The following is a 16,769-nucleotide window of genomic DNA, read 5'->3' as shown; positions in this document are numbered from 1 at the left end:
AACTCTCCCAGTCAAGGTGATACGGTCCCCGCCACCCCAGATTCTGAAAATCACAAAGATATCCTAGGACAGAGAGATGATGCTCCAGCAAAGGGCCAGCACTCATCTTGCTGAAAACGAAGACCAGTGGCCCCCGTACTTCTTTTTTCTAGCCCAGTCTCAGCTTTAAATCATACTTCGGAAATCGACCTATGGCACCACAACTGCCTATTTCTCCTTCCTTCTCCTTCCAAGATCAAATAGTTGAAAAATGTAGTAAGAATGCACAAGAAACCCGATTTCTATTTCCACTTCAAAGAGATCTGACTTGCTCAGGACCCATCTCAAAAAAAGGGGGGGGGGATGTGGACATTGACCTAAATGGAAATGTTCCCATATATATAATTTGGGTAATTTAAAAAAATCACTGTTTTCAGAGCTCTCGGATCTTGAATGTCAGGCAGAACTTTAATGGGTTAAAGGTCCCTGAGGTGCCTGCTCCCCTGGTTCCTGAGTTGTGCATTTAGAATAGGCTGGCCAGCTTGGACAATTGGAAAAGACTCGTCAAGTCTTAACCATGGCCAATGACTGATGGCGGGAAGGGACAGTGATGCTGCACCGTCTAACCTGGATGATAGAGACAGTGAGATAACAGGATCCCCAAAGGAAGCCCACAAGTCCAGCCTAAGGGACAAGGTCTCTGGTCCATGACAGCTGAAGGTTCCTGAGAAACGCTAGGAGTTCCAAGTTGCCCTGACATTTTCCTTTCTTGCCCAAACCCTGACTCTCATTTTCCATATACCGTCTCTGCAACACAGCCAGAGGAAATGCGAAGGGAGAAAGAGGAACTTACCAGGACACCTGTTCGTCATAAATGAACTGTGAAAAAAATAAAAAGGAGAGAGAAGATTAGTCAAACACACACATGCACAGGTGTACTTTACCTCTGCACATTACCTGCCCTTGCTGATGGGGCTGATTTGGGGGATGAAGCATCTGTGGGCAAACACCCTTCTCTGCTGGTTTAGCTTCTGTTCAGGGTTGGTGGAAGGGGGTCTCATTGACAGGTTGGGGTGGGCATGGTTCAGGGGAACAAGACAGCAATTTCTGTTCGAGGATGGAGTGAATGGCAGAGAGGCCAGCCTTGCTATGTGAGTCAGAAACACTGTAGAATTTTAGACGTGGAAGGGATGCAGGAGCTGACATTAGCTGATTTCGGACCACCTTAGGCTGTCTGCACATCTCTGTGTAGTGTACACACTTTCCGGCTTCTATGAAAATACTTGGCTTCTATGGAACCAGTATTTTTCTTCCAGTTCGTCTATTTTTTTTTTTTAATAGTCAGAGCATATGACTATTATGCTCCCTGGCTAGGGGTCAAATCAGAGCTGCAGCTGCTGGCCTGCATCACAGTCACAGCAATGCCAGATCCAAGCTGTATCTGAAACCTACACCATAGCTCATGGTCATGCTAGATCTTAACCCACTAAGCAAGGCCAGGGATCAAACCCACATCCTCGTGGACATTGTGTCAGCTTCTTAACCCGCTGAGCCACAATAAGAACTCCCCAGCCAATCTATTCTTTTGTTTCCTCAAAAGAATTTATTTTCAAAGAAAACTCTGCATCTGCACTGGAATTGGCAAAACAGCACCCCTTGGCACTGAGTGCCAAGAGAGAAAAAATAAATGCAGTAACAACAGTGAAGATCCTGGCTGGACACTGTTGGCTGCCCCGTGTCTGGGGCCACAGGCCTGCCGTTTTGTGAAGGGAGATGAGCAAGGGTCAGAAGCAGCGGAAGACACGAAAGCCAGGAGGAGAGCTCCCCTGGTCAGTTAGAATCCAAAGAGAACACACAACAGGATGAATTTATTTAAGCCCTAGTCCATAGGGCATCTAAAATCACTTCTCCTTTTGGGAGAAAGAGTGATATAACCTTGGACCTCCAATTTATACAGGGAATGGAGCCACAGAAAACACAGGCAATATTCCTGGGTTGGTCAATTAGCTGAGTTGGTCCTAGAATCCATTCCTGGATCTTTTTTTTTTTTTTTTTTTTTTTTTTTTAATTTTTAGTGCTGCACTGGCGGCAATGGAGGTTCCCAAGCTAGAGTTGAATTGGAATCAGAGCTGTAGCTGCCGGCTGACACCACAGCCACAGCAACGCCAGATCTGAGTGGAGTCTGCAGCCTACACCATAGCCCAAGGCAACATCGGATCCTTAATCCACTGAGTGAGGCCAGGGATCAACCCCTTGTCCTCATGGATACTAGTTGGATTCATTAACCGCTGAGCCATGAAGGGAACTCCCCAGCCCTGGCTCTTAATTTCATGTTCTTTCATGGCATCCTTATTTGTCCAATGGCATGGTGTTGAAACTAAATGAATGCCCTGATATTGTTTTCAGGTGGGAAGCTCTTTCTCTCCATGCTCACGCATCATGACTGGAGCGCCATCATCTCTGAGTGGCCATCTGTCAGGGCAGTAGCCCTCTGGATGCTATGGCAAAAGCACCTGGGTGGGCAGAGGGTGATTACTGCATGGAGATGGTCAACTGGATAATGACTGGGCCTCGGGTCAGTCCCCCGCGATTATAACCATCACCCGGTGAGTATAACCCAGCAGGTACAGCTCAGAAGGCGAAGAAGAGGCCCTCCCTCCATGTCCCAAAGAACAAGAATGACAGATGAGGAGGAAGCAGCCACCCTTATGTATAACTCGCTCTTCCCAGTGAGACACGGCAAAATACACTGGCTTCATCAGTTTTGGTCATTTTGTCATTATTGGATTTGGTTATTTGGTTAATCTGTCGTTATCGGATTCACCAAGTCAGCATTTGGGTGAAAACGTCAAACCAGAACGGGAAGAGAAATCAAGAAGTAGGGGAAACCATCTCATGATCCAGGCTGGATGGTGTGGAATCCATTCCCAAGATGCTGCTTTTATATAACCCCTAGCTCTCAAAAAACCCAAGAAATCATGGAACAGAACCAATGATTTAAGTTGGAAAATGTTTTCTATTAATTGAAGTTAATTCAATATCAGCCTTGGGCAGCAGGCTGGAACAATCAATTCGTGGCCACTTAAGAGAGCATGAGATACCGATAAAGAGTTTATTAGAGCGCTGATTTAATTTTCGTCTATGGGGAAGACAGCCGACACACCACAATATGAAGCAGCTTTAAGGAAGCCTTATTCTGTGCCATCTAACTGACAAATGGGGGCAGAGATCTACATGTCTTTGGCTATTGATTATCTCAATGATCTTATCAGTGGAAAAAAAATTAGAATGGGCTTAACTGTGCAAAGAATTCCAGGGTGAGAACAGAAATGGGGAACCCAACAAATCAGAGAAACAGCAGAGTGCGTCGGGACGAGACTGGACTAGATACAAGATGAAAGACAGAGCCTGGAGCCTGAAGACAGTGTTCATAGCCCTCAGTATTTTCATGTCCTCTCTGTGAGTTAAGAAGACAAAATCATTTTCCCCACCCCTCTTGGTGGGAGGACTAGGGCAGAAGGAAACCAGAAATCACTTCCCCGCCTCCTCTGAAACCAAGAAAGCGCGCCCCAGTTCCAGTCGTCCGCCACTAGGTGGCGCTCATGTCCCGGTCCCGCATCCCGACGGCTCGGCCCAGGCAGGGAGGTTGAGATGAAGTCCGACCCAGGGCCCCTTGGAGCTCTGGTAAATCTCCTGGAAGCAGGGGAGGCACCTGCAGCCTCCTGCAGGAGCCTGCGGCCAGGTCTCCGCTGTCACAGGCAAAAAGGCATTCTAAGATGAGGACGGGCGGGACCCTCATTTATACCAACGTGCAATCCCCAGACGTGCCCAACCGCTTTGAAGCAGAGCTGACCCACCGTTTTTCCCGGTGGGATTTTGCACACCAGCCTTGGGAAAGCAGCTCTCTGTGCTCTGCTACTCGTGTTTAGGGCCAGGCCCTGGATGGCCCCTGTGACACACGTGGGTGTGTTGACATCTGGGTCCTACATTTGCAGAGCATGCTGATGGCTGCAGGGCGGGGGTGGGGAGGGTGGGTGCTGCTCTCTGACCCACACGTGGTTCCTCCCGAGCTCCCCTCTCACCTCCAGCTTCACCCTAAGCTTTGCATGTGTTCTGCAGAGGCACTAAATGGGAACACACAGGAGAGAAGGTGAAAAAACACACTTTTCCTTCAGGCCTCTGAGAAATGGTTGGGTACCATGGAAACCAGCTTTTCAGGGCTGATGTCTGCTCTAGCACTCTCCCGAGAGACAGGCTTCCATCAGGCAGGTGCATCCCTGGATGGCAGCGCATCCGGAACTCAGGATGGACCAGCAGGGAACAGACAGCCAAGGGTTGTAGGCCAGAGGGCAGCAGAGGAGAGGCCGGCTGGCCCCCATGACACGGTGGACCCTGGCTTGGCTGACTGTCAGGTGTAACTGAGGTGCAGGGTGGCTGCCTTGCTGGGGCTGAGATCTTGTACCATGATCACTGGCACTGTCGGAATTTTAAGCAGTGAAAGTAGCAGGAGAAAATCAACACTATCTTTCTTGTTCAAGAGGCTGAAACCTTGAACGTTTTCCCTTGCCTGCTGGGAATGGACAATGCCCCCCACCCCCACCCCCCAACTTCTCTCTCCAAGGCTCAAGAGATGGGTGCCTACGTGGAGTCCCGACTCCCTCAGCTTTGGGGACTGGGGATGCGGGTGCTTAGCGGAGGCCCCGGGGATCCCCTGTGAGGAGTGGAATCAGATGGAATCGGCTGGAAAGCGGCTGTAAGGCATGGGGATGGTTTCTACTGGAAGGTGAATAGGAATTCCCACACTAGCATCTCCAGCGGGCTGGCCTGTCGGTGGTGGGGTCTGCAGCAGCACGGCTGGAAGCAGAGAAGGTCTGAAGGCAGGGCTTGAGCAGAGCTGGTCACCCCGTATAAACATGGAGGGTGGGTCACAGGAGAAGCAGCAGCAAGGAGAGGACTGATTTAGGATACAGGAGATGATGGTTTTACAGCAAATGGCTCTGTTTGCTGAGCAGTGCAAAAACACAGACAGGGAACTAAAACATTTGAGTTGCTGCCCTTGCGAGAGAGCAAGGCTCCTCTCTGCACCCCCGCCCACTGACCCACTTCCGGTTCCAGGAGCAAAGGCCCAGATCACTGGCTCCTGCCACCACCTCAGCACCTCTGATGGCAGCCCCTCCTCTCCAGAACAGGTGACCCTTTGGTCTGTTTAAGGAACTTGAAAGGTCTCTCACATCCTTCCCTGGGAGAGGCTCCTGGCTGCCAGAGTCATGGCTGCTTTGCTGCTTTGCTGGGGGCCGTGAGATGTAATCCTGAGCATAAGAACTTCGGGGGGTCTCTAAACTGCAGAAGGAGGAAGGGGGCTAAGGGGGAGGCACCGTGGAGGCCAGAGGGGGCTGGGAGCCAGTCATCAGCGCGTCTAAGACATTTTTCTCTCACAGAAAGGGCAAGATAAGACTTCGGGATCATTCGAGATTACTTGTCTTCATCAAAGACCCCAGGAGAGGGGAGGCAGACGTCTCGCCAGTCTAAGAAGATAAAGTAAGTGGTTCAAACACCTCTCTGGTGATGGATTGCTTGCTGGTAAAATCAGACTGGACGAGGCAGATTTTGTTGGAGGGAGACTCCGAATTCTTTGCTGGGCTGAGTAGTTGGACATTGCAGTGACTTGCTCTGGTAAAGCTGAGGCATGGCCTTGGGCAAATCCCTGAATCTCTGGAGCCTCGGTCTCGCCACCTGTAAAACAGGGCTCCCATCACAGCTGCTGGCACAGTCGTGAGTACTGAACTAGAAAATCCATCGACAGACCCAACACCATCCTCAGTCCTGCGTGAAGTGTGGAGTCTGTGCTTCTCAAAACTCACGGCTGCCTGCGAGAAAGTAGGTATATGTTCCGGGGAAGGATTTACTCTCCACAACTGTGCTCTCCAGGATGATGTGACTATGTACCTTTAAAGATTCAGTTCCTTGGTCTCACCAGCTGCTTTCGAAGAGCTCAAGGGCTTATGTGCCTGGTGGTGACCATATAGGACAGGGCTGCCCAGGGGGTCACCTGAGCGGTCTCCCTCTGTCCCCATGGGATCCCCTGCAGAGTGGGAGGCTGGGCTGAGCCAGAGGGGAGTATCACCCTGGACAATCTCACCCCCCGCCCGCCCTTCCCCAGGTGGGGAGCGCTCCCAGGGCTGGATCTGCGAGCTGCTGTTATCTGGAACCTGTCTCCAGGCTGCTATTCCCCCTCTGGGAGTCTCCTTTCTCTTGATGCTCATAATCCCCGATTGCAAAGCAGAGATGAAGGGTAAAAATAAAGTATTCCTTTTAGGGCAGCTGTTAGATTGATGAAGTAAAGAATCATTTGCATTTATGTAAATCACATGATTATGTAAATAACAGTAACATTTCAATAAATGAGACTGCCAGGCCTGCTGGAATCTGGAGAAAGAAGAAGACAGGGAGGCTGGAGCTGCCCATCTTCAGAGTCAGTCGGGGGTGGGTCTTGGTGTCAGAGAAAGGCAGCAAGAGGGACCTAGGCGTCTTCAGACAATCCCCTGGGTAGATGCACATAGGATGTGCTTCGAAGGACCTGGGATTATCTCAGTACCTAAACGGTGACACCTATTGCAGAGAGAGATCCAAGTTATGAGGTGAGCCTCCTGGACTGCATCCAGCTTCTCCGGGACCTGATGCGTCACCGTAGAGAGTGTCCCCAGGGCTCAAGGGGGATGCTTGGCAGGGTGGGGGAGAGGCAGTGAGAGACACACGCTGTACGCTTTGGAAATTACAACTGCTTTAGACAAGAGCACAATCTTCTGCTCTCTCTTTAAAACAACAACAAACTAGAAAAGAGTGGAGAGCAAAGGTTAGGTGAAATTGAGCCCCTTGAGTTAGAGATGTTAACTCTTTGAAGCTCTATTGGTTTCAGAATGGACGTGCTGTGTTTTTGCTCTCTGGCCTCAGCATCAGCTTCCATCCACTGCTTTGCATCCAGGCAGTAATGACCCTTTTCTTCTCCTGGCCCAGCAAAAGAAGGCTGCATCCCGGGAGAAGTTGTCTTTCCTGCTCTGCGGATGCCCAGCCTCGAGATGGCCCTGGGGCTCCTCTGCACGGCTGGGACACATTTAGATGTGCCATCTGGTCCCACGTAGCCAGGACTTGCCCTCCAGGTGAATGAGCTCTTCACCGTCTCACCTCAGGGGACCATCTTCCAAATATTTCAGAACCATAAGTGGGAGAGAGGGTAAAAAACCCCAATAGTTAAATTATTGGGATGGCTGGTAATTATTTGTGGGTAGGAAGAGGGCTTCTAAACAGGGGACTTTTCAGTGCCCATTGCCAGGGCAGGTGGAGAAGCTTCAGGTTATGTAAAGAAAACCCGAAGAAAAGTGATTTTGTTACCTTGACATTAGGGAACATGTAGAAAGAGGAGAATAGGAAACCTTGACCAAAAGAACAGCACGCAGCCGGGGGCTGGTGCATGAGGCAGATCTGGGGACGCTGAGAACCCTCCTTTGCTAAGTGCTGCTCTTCTGGGTATAAGGCTGTTTTGCTCATTACCCTGGCTTTAAATCTCATGTGAAAATGACCCTGGAAATGAACAGCATCAGAAATCCAGACAAGCAAGCCGTCATGATCCCTCGCCTTGGTGATTCTCAAAATTTACTCTAGAGAAAATCTTTGCCATGCAGCAGATGCACGTCCTAAAGAAATGGTGTCTAACTACACCCGAGGTTGAGTTTCTCTAAGTGCACTGGGTGCCACTGGCATCAGAACCACCGGGGGAGATCCTGGTTAAAGGGAAGTTTCCTGGGTCCAACCCCAGGACCTACTGAATTAAAATCTCTGGGCCGCACTTTCCAGTAAGCTGTCTGGGCATTTCCGATGCATGCTAGATTGCATTTCCGATGCATGCTAGATTTGGAGGCACGCCAGTTAAAGTAAAAAGAACCAAGACCAAACCCTGAAGACTCAGATGTTTTCTTTTCCATTATCTCCTGACAGTGGAGAAATGTAATTTTTCTCAAGATCATAAAACTCTAGCCTTGGTGTCAGGTCTGTAAATACACAAGAGCACGGTCCAATCTCTGGGTCACAGTGAAGAGTCACTTGCTTTTGTGCTGTGTTGCCATACGAAGGAATTCAAAGTTGCTGGCATCCTGGGTGCAGCTGGCTCATCTCTGATGCATCCATGGCAGACCCCGCTCGGGTGAGTGTTACCCACAGCCCAAGGAAGTGAAATTGCTTTGCTTCTTCACACGTCATTAGCAACAATTATGTTTGTTCTCTCTCAAACGTGTCCAGATGAATCCGACTATAGTCAGGTTATTTCACACCCAGTCCAGGAGGTGTCTATGTGAAAAAGAGTGAAGCTGATGCCGACAAATCTGCCAGTGGGTGTGGATGTTTTGGAGTCCACGCTCCCAGGGGGTTTTCAGCTGCGCCATTCTGTCTCATCACCTTGTCTCTGGGGGGGTGGGTCTATCTTTTCAGAATTCAGCAGAGTGGAGTGCTGGCCTCACCACCCCCTACCACATCTCTTGATAAAAGTAACTTCTATAATTCATCCTAAAATACCATGATGGAAGAAGAGCAGAGCACACATGATCTGCATGGGTTCAGATGTAGCAGGACAGAGCTCCTGCAGAGACTGTTTGAGCAGTTTTGAGGTGAGTGACTGGAGGCTTCTAGATCTGGGGTGACTGTACCTTTCCCACAGTTCCAAGGACACAGAGTTCATGAGTAACCTTAAATCTGCTTACTGGAAGTCAACAGACTCACCATGTGTTTAGTCCAACATGGGCATCAGAGCCCTTTGGTCCCTTGGAGCCAGAGTGTCAAACCCCGTGATCATCAGTTGCCCCTGGAATGAGGGGCCTGTGGCCATAAAGCCAAGATCTTCACTGTAGGAACTAAAGTACCCATCAGATTCCTTGGGGAAAATCTTGTATTAACTGTCACTTTTGGTTTATTTGTATAGAGGTTTACAATTAAATAATCGACAGGTAAGTGCTTTGTAAACAGGTTAGTCAGCCCTACAGTGGATCTATTCCCATTCTGTAGATAAGAACACTAAGACCTGGAGAAACTGCTTTCTCCAAGGTCATCAGAGCTAGTTGGGGAGGGGAGCACAGAATTAGGAATCAGATCTCCCAACTCCCATCAGTATTCTCTCTGAGTTGCTGTCCTTCTCCTGGATGGCTTGGCTCACCTTGCCAAGCTAAGGGACATGGGTTTGTCTCAACAGGCCACTGATCATTTGCCCCTCTGTAGAAACACAGGTGGACTCTGTGGACTGACCAGGGGGTGGGTGCCTGTGATGCTACTCATTCCAACAATGAGCTGTGTCAGTTTAGGCCAGAGATGTCAAAAGCCTTGAGTGAAATGGGCTACAAGGGATATGCTCGGGAGATTTTGACGAAGTGAATATCCACAGGACAATTCAGCCAAGAGCGTCTGGTGGGATTTGGGTGAAAGGTTAGTTTAATACCATTCCCAGGTTGGATGGCCAGGATGGGAATGGGGGCTGAAATGCAGGAAGAGGGTCCCGTCTTGAGGAAATCATTCTAAGTGCAGATATATGTTGGGTTTGGGACATGAAGATGTCTAGTATAGGGTTGCTTGTCTGCCACTGGGGCTGGGGAGATGCCACCACTAGGTACGTGTGTGTGTGTTTCCCCAGGAAGGTAGTGACGGTACCGGGCACTGTGGGACAGGCGGGTGTGTCCTGGGAGAGTAGACAGAGTGAGGGGGGGGAAGGAAGGTCCACATTCAAGGATGTTGGAGTAACAGAGGAGCCTGTGAGGAGAGTGAGACTAAAGGGTCAGGGATCACAGGAAAACTGTCACGCAGGCTCTCAGAGCCAGGTAAGCAGAGTCAGCTCCTGTCATGAGCTCCAGACCATCAGGCTGGGGTTCTGGGTGATCAAAGTGGCTGCAAGGAAGAAAAGCCACCTCCAGGCCCCTGCTCCCCTTGGAGGAGCTGCAGGTCATCTAGGCCTGAGAAGGATGAGTGGGGGGCAAGGAGCAAGGGAGCCAGGCCAGGTGCCCATCAGACACTTACCACGATGAGTGCGACCACAGACAGCGTGTAGTAAATGGAGTCCCTCAGCAGGCACCAGGAGGAGAGAGCCACCACCTGGAAGAAAAGGGAAGGGAAGGTGAACAACAGGACATCAGACTGTGTAGGGGGGACAGCCTGGCTCCTGGCGCTGCAGCCAGCAATGACCTAGACACACAACCTAGTGTTTCTGTCTCTGTCCTGGCCCCGGTCCATCTGCCCATCGATAGGAATTTACTGAAGGTCTTTAGGCATAATAGTCCTTATCTCCTAAAAATCAGATGCCAAGATGGGGTTGAATCAGTGGGTCTGACCCCTGAGGGAGAGGGAAGGCTGGGTGGACAAAGTCCGTGTCATCCCAGCCTCAGTATCTCTAACACCAAGGGGATGGGAGGAGCCATCTTACCCTGTGTTCCTGTCAACACTCTCCCCAGAGCTGGGAGCTGCCGCCCTTCAGAAGGGGCAGGAACAGCCCATTTGCAGTCTTTCCTGGCCCTCCTCTCTCATCTGTATTATAAGCCTGGCTTTGTTGGCACGTGACCCCTGGCTCAATCAGAATTTTTAAAAAATTGATTTGTAAATTGATCTGGAGAAAATGTTCTCCTAGCAGTGGGGAGAATTCCCTTTAAAGATGTGGTGGCTCTGCTGAGACCAGAAGACACGTTGCTGGAGCCTTGGCAACCTTGACTGGCTGTGTGCAGACTCCCTGCAGGAGGAGGAGGCCTGGGTGCATGGAAGGGGGGGAGGGGCGGGGGGCATTATGGGAAGAGAAGCTGTGCGTTGGGGAGGGCAGCCAGGTAGGGCATTGTAGGAGAAGCAGCTATGGGAAAGGGGGGGAGGGGGGCAGAGCAGGGCATTGTGGGAGGCGAGGCTGTGCAGCTGGGGGTAGGGGGCGGGGGTGGTCAGTGGGGGGAGCATGAGTTGGGGACAGGGTGGGGGGGCATTAATGCCAAGTTGAGACCCCTGTTCTGGAGAAAGAGTCATTGCTCCTTGGTAGGTCCTTCAGTCTCTTTTGAAGGGAAACCTGATCTCTTCCTTTGCCCTGCAGAGCAGGTCCATTTTCACATACTGCCTGCAGTGCCCTGCAGGAGGCGCTCCCTGCACTGTCACTCGCAGTCCTCCCACCTCCCTAGAAGAGTGTCAGCCACTGCAGGGCCAAGGTCCTGGTCTACCTGCCTCTGCCCTTGGCCTCTTAATCGGAAGTGCAAGCTCTCAGCTGGCCAACGATAGGCATGCGCTGCACTAAAGACAAAAGGAAAAGAGGGTCCAGGGACCAGGCAGCCTTCAGTGCCTCTTCCTGCCCCGATTGCTGTGTCCATCTATAAAGAAAAGATCAGGCAAAGTCAAACCAGAGAGGGCTTTCTGGATTCAAATAACATGAGAGCTATGACTTAAATAGAACCATAAATGAATAATGAGGACAGCGGCCTTCCCTTAACACATTCTTCCACTTGCTGGGGACACTGAGGTATGTGTTGCTAATTCTGCCTTGTTAGGTTTCGTATTTGCAGATCTAAGTTACAGATGATGGGTTGTCAAGAAAGGGAGTTGTGCCACAAGAATCACTTTAGAAGAAATATAAAGCACTCTTTACCCTTTATCATCTCTCCTTGAACTGTATACTCTTTGAACCTGTGACCATCACTCACTGTCTATGGAACAGAACACACTGGACTAGACTGGTCATTTTCCATGAGGTCAGAAAAGGTGGTGAATATTTTTAAATTTATTATAACTAGGTAAATATCAATTCTGAATTTTCTTAAAAAATCACTTGGGCTTTTAGTTAAAAATGGCAGATTGAATGCATACCAGTAATTTTGCTCTTTCTTGTTATACTATAACAAAGTAACGGTAAAGGGATTTTTCTTTTTTAAACAAGACACAAACCTGAAAGGAATAGAGAACAGAAGAGCTGATCAGAGCAACAAAATTTGGAGGCTGAAAAGCAGAACAGTTGGTCACTCAGCTGACCATGGGCCAAGCTCTGGAAGTGGTAGTAAAGGTAGCCTGAAAATAGATGACTGCAAGACTGTTTAAGAATTTAACCCCAGACTTCATCCTTCACTTCAAGCAGACCAGTGACTGCATATGCGTCACCTTAACAGAAACAGGAGTCCTGGTATTTAAAGAACCAGAAAACAGAAGAGAAGAAATAATCAAATAAAGAATGAAAGAAAATTTCCCAGAAGTTAAGGCTGTGCATTTTCTGGCAGAGTAGGCAAAAAGATAAACACCAAGGCATATCATCAAGGATTTTCAAAATGCTGGGACAAAAAAAAAAATGGTCCTAGAAACTACCAGAGAGAGAAAAACAGGATTATATATAAAAGATCAAAACAAGAATGACATTTTATTTCTCAACCAAAGCACTGGAAGTTAGAAGACAGTGGAGGGATGGATTCTAAATTAAAAAGGTTCAGCCTGGAATTCTACACCCAGCAAAACTGTTCATTAAGATTGAGAAAAGAATAAAAATAAAAGTTTAATTATCTCCAAAAAATGTCTTCCTTTGCATCCTTTCCCAAAAAGCTACTTGAGGATGCACTCCAGCAAAATCAGGGAGTAAGTCTTTGTTACATAGAATTAATTGACAATAAACCATTACACCAAACAAGAAAAATATATTGTAGTAAGTGAAGAAGATTTCTAGAATGGTGGCGAAGGAAGATTCCAGAAAGATGGTAAAAGGAGATTCCAAAATGAAACTTCTGCAGCAGGTCTGAAGACTCAGAAGAAATGATGCCAGAAGGATAAAAACTGATGGAATAACTGATAATTGTGAATGCACAGAAAGGAACTGGTGAGCTCTGGAAACAGAACATGGAAACCTAAGCAAACCACCACCAACAAAAAAGACAATTATAAACCATGGGGAAAACAGAGTTGTGCAGGAAAAGATGATGAATCATTACCTATTAATGGCTCAGCCATAAATAGTGGCCACATAGTCATAATAAAGGAAGCACAGACTACTGCCTAACCAAATATATTGTGTTATTATTTGGGGAGGACAGAGGGCTGGGTAGTAGAGGTGGGCAGGGCTGGCAGAGATCTTAACCCTCTTGTTCCCCACCATGAAACCCTGGGGAATACTGGAAACAGCAAGTAACTGCCATTGAAGTGTGTTATTTGGAGACATTGAGCAAGTATCAGGAACAACCAAATTGGTATAAGGTAATTGCCTCTGGTTCTCTGAAAAATGTCATGGGTAATTTGATGGGATTACATTGATTCTGTAGATTGCAAATTTATATGGAAACACAAAAGACCCAAAATTGCCAAAGCAATTCTGAGGAACAAAAACCAAGCAGGAGGCATAACTCTCCCAGACTTTAGGCAATTTTACAAAATCACAGTCATCAAGACAGTGTGGTACTGGTACCAAAACAGACAGACAGACCAATGGAACAGAATAGAGAAAAAAGAAATAAACCCTATGGTCAGTTAATCTTTGACAAAGGAGGAAAGAACATAAAATGGGAAAAAGACAGTCTTTTCAGCTGGGAAACCTGGACAGCTACATGCAAATCAAGGAAACTGGAACACACCCTCACACCATGCATGAAAATAAACTCAAAATGGCTTAAAGACTTAAATATAAGACAAGACACCATCAACCTCCTGGAAAAGAACATAGGCAAAACATTCTCTGACTCAACCTTACAAATCTTTTCTCAGGTCAGTCTCCCAAAGCAACAGAAATAAAAGCAAAACTAAACCAAGGGACCTAATCAAACTGGCAAGCTTTTGCACAGCAAAGGAAACCAAAAAGAAAACAAAAAGACAACTTGGAGAATGGGAGAAAGGAATTTCAAAAAATGCAACTGACAAGGGCTTCATCTCTAGAATATACAAACAACTTACACAACTCAACAGCAAAAAAAGCCAACAACCCAATGGAAAAATGGGCAAAAGACCTAAATAGACTATTCTCCAAGGAAGATGTACAGATGGCCAACAAGCACATGAAAACATGCTCAACATCCCTGATTGTTAGAGAAATGTAAATCAAAATACCACGAGGTACCACCTCAACCAGTCAGAATTGCCATCATTAATAAGTCCACAAATAACACATGCTGGAGGCGGTGTGGAGAAAAGGGAACCCTCCTGCACTGTTGGCGGGAGTATAAGCTGGTACAACCACTGTGGAGAACAGTGTGGAGGTACCTTAGAAATCTATACATAGAACTACCATATGACCCAGCAATCCCACTCTTGGGCATATATCTGGACAAAACTTTGCTTGAAAAAGACACATGCACCTGCATGTTCATTGCAGCACTATTCAATTCACAATAGCCAAGACATGGAAACAACCCAAATGTCCATCGACAGATGACTGGATTAGGAAGATGTGATATATAAACACGATGGAATATCACTTGGCCATAAAAAAGAACAGAATAATGTCATTTGCAGCAACATGGATGGAACTAGAGACTCTCATACTGAGTGAAGTAAGTCAGAAAGAGAAAGACAAATCCCATACGATATCACTTATATCTGGAATCTAATATATGGCACAAATGAACCTTTTACAGAAAAGAAAATCATGGACTTGGAGAAAAGACTTGTTGCCTCAGAGGGGGAGGAAGTGGGATGGATGGGTGTTTGTGGTTAATAGATACAGACTATTGCCTTTGGAATGGATTTGCAATGAGTTCCCATTGTTCACTGGGAACTATGTCTAGTCACTTATGATGGAGCATGGTAATGTGAGAAAAAAGAATGTATACACGTATGTGTAACTGGGTCACCATGCTGTACAGTAGAAAAAAAAATGTATTGAGGAAATAAAAAACAAAAACCGACAAAAAAAGAAAGTAATTGCCTCTGAAGGGTGGGAAATTGATGCTGGTGGGATGGGAAGGTGGCTGTCTTTTATAATAAGCTCTGGAACTGGGTGTTTCTTTAAGCACTTTGCATATAACTTTAATAAAAATAAAGACTAAAACAAAAAGAAGAATGCATAATATGAGTTTTCCACTTAGACTTACTATTGCAAAAAAACAAAAAACAAAACACCTCACACTAGGCCTAGATGTCAAATCTGCTTGGATGGTGATACATTTTATCTCTTTATAAACAGACTAGTTTTCAGTGCCTAGACTGTCTCCAAATTTCAGCTCCAGATTCAAAGCCTACAATTAGCAAAACAGATTTTTTAAATTAATTACTTTATTAGAAATGTTTATTGAAGGAGGTCCTGTCATGGCTCAGCGTTAAATGAATCTGACTAGCATCCATGAGGATGCAGGTTTAATCCTGGCCTTGCTCAGTGGGTTAAGGATCCAGTGTTGCTGTGAGCTGTGGTGTAGGTCACAGATGTGGCTTGGATCCTGTGTTACTGTAGCTGTGGTGTAGGCGCCAGCAGCTGTAGCTTGGATTCAACCCCTAGCCTGGGAACTTCCATATGCTGTGAGTGGGGCCCTAAAAAGACAAAACAAATTTTTTTTTATTGCAGTATAGTTGTTACCATGTTTCAGATGTCCAGCAAAATGATTTAGTTATATATATGTGTGTGTGTGTGTGTGTATGTGTGTGTGTCTGTATGTGAAAGTGTATATATATACATACATATATACATTCTTCTCTATATTATTTTCCATTATAGATTATCACAAGATATTGAATATAGTTCCCTGTGCTTTATAGTAGGTCCTTGTTGTTTATCTATTTATATATAATAGTGTGTATCTGTTAATCCCAAACTCCTAACTTATCCTTCCTTCTCCTTTGGGAACCATAAGCTTATTTCCCATGTCAGTGAGTCTATTTCTGCAAAACCAATTTTTCCTGTAGAAGGAATGAACTGGAGGACGAGTAAGAAGGAGTCAAACTAGAGAACAGTTTTTCTCCACACTCTGAAGGAAATTAAGCATCGATTCTGCGGATGCTCTAGTGGAAACGGATTGGGAAGGTCCACCTCTACTTTCCTTTCTGTGACCACGACTCACCGAAGAGCAAATATTTATCTGCCACTTCCCACAAATAAGAAGATGGGAAGGATTATTTCATTCATTCCTACAGCAACCCAATAAGGTGGGTACTGCCACTCTCACTGGCCAGCCATCTGGGCTTGGTAAGTTGAAGACTTGACCAAGACTGTGCCATCAGCAGTGGGGTGGGGGCGCTGGGATCTGAACCTAGGCAGCCTGGGTCTAGGGCCCTGATCCCACACACCATGCTACAGCAAGTGAATGGAGGCAGGGTGAAAGCAGACAGATATTTGTGCTGCCTCTCATGGAAATGTTCTCTCTCTCTCTTTCTTTTTTTTTTTTTTTTTTAAGGGCAGCAGGTGTGGCATGTGGGAGTTCCCAGGCTAGGGGCCGAACTGGAGCTACAGCTGATGCTTGGGTCTAAGCCACTCTCTCTGCTTCTTGGTGAAGGGTCTTTTAGTTCTAGAAGGAGCCAGGGACCATTGGACAGCTATAGCAACACCAGATCTGAGCTGCGTCTGTGACCTACACCACAGCTTGTGGCAATGCTGGATTCTTAACCCACTGAGTGAGGTCAGGGATCAAACCCGAGTCCCCATGGGTACTAGTCGGTACTAGTCAGGTTTGTTTCTGCTGAGCCACGATGGGAACTACCTAAATTTTCTCTTCTTTGTGACTTTACGCCTTTGGGCAGGTGCATCAGAGACGGTGGCCAGAGGAGAAAAGAGCTGGAGGTGAGAGGCCAAAAGGATCAATTTAATAACCTACTGCTTTAAGGAGACTCAGGGCAAGCAATCA

General features: G+C 47.1%; 1 protein-coding gene across 7 annotated transcripts in view; it reads right to left on the bottom strand.

Annotated features, from left to right (window-relative positions):
- The window catches only part of SLC24A3 (solute carrier family 24 member 3), an 808,408-nt gene that overhangs the window by 53,183 nt on the left and 738,456 nt on the right, over positions 1 to 16,769 (bottom strand). For all 7 annotated transcript variants that reach the window (XM_085004595.1, XM_085004596.1, XM_085004597.1 and 4 more), the window contains 2 exons: positions 10,030 to 10,104; positions 833 to 858 (listed from right to left, as the gene is read on the bottom strand). In XM_085004595.1, coding sequence (XP_084860721.1) covers positions 833 to 858; positions 10,030 to 10,104 — 101 coding nt within the window. The remainder of the gene's footprint in view (positions 1 to 832; positions 859 to 10,029; positions 10,105 to 16,769) is intronic.

Source organism: Sus scrofa, chromosome 17, assembly GCF_054392235.1.
Source record: "Sus scrofa isolate SSC_HxYL_T2T_F1_AM1 chromosome 17, Sscrofa_HxYL_maternal_Yorkshire_Landrace_v2.0, whole genome shotgun sequence".
Taxonomy (NCBI): Eukaryota; Metazoa; Chordata; class Mammalia; order Artiodactyla; family Suidae; genus Sus; species Sus scrofa.
This window is presented reverse-complemented; position numbering and strand designations above follow the sequence as displayed.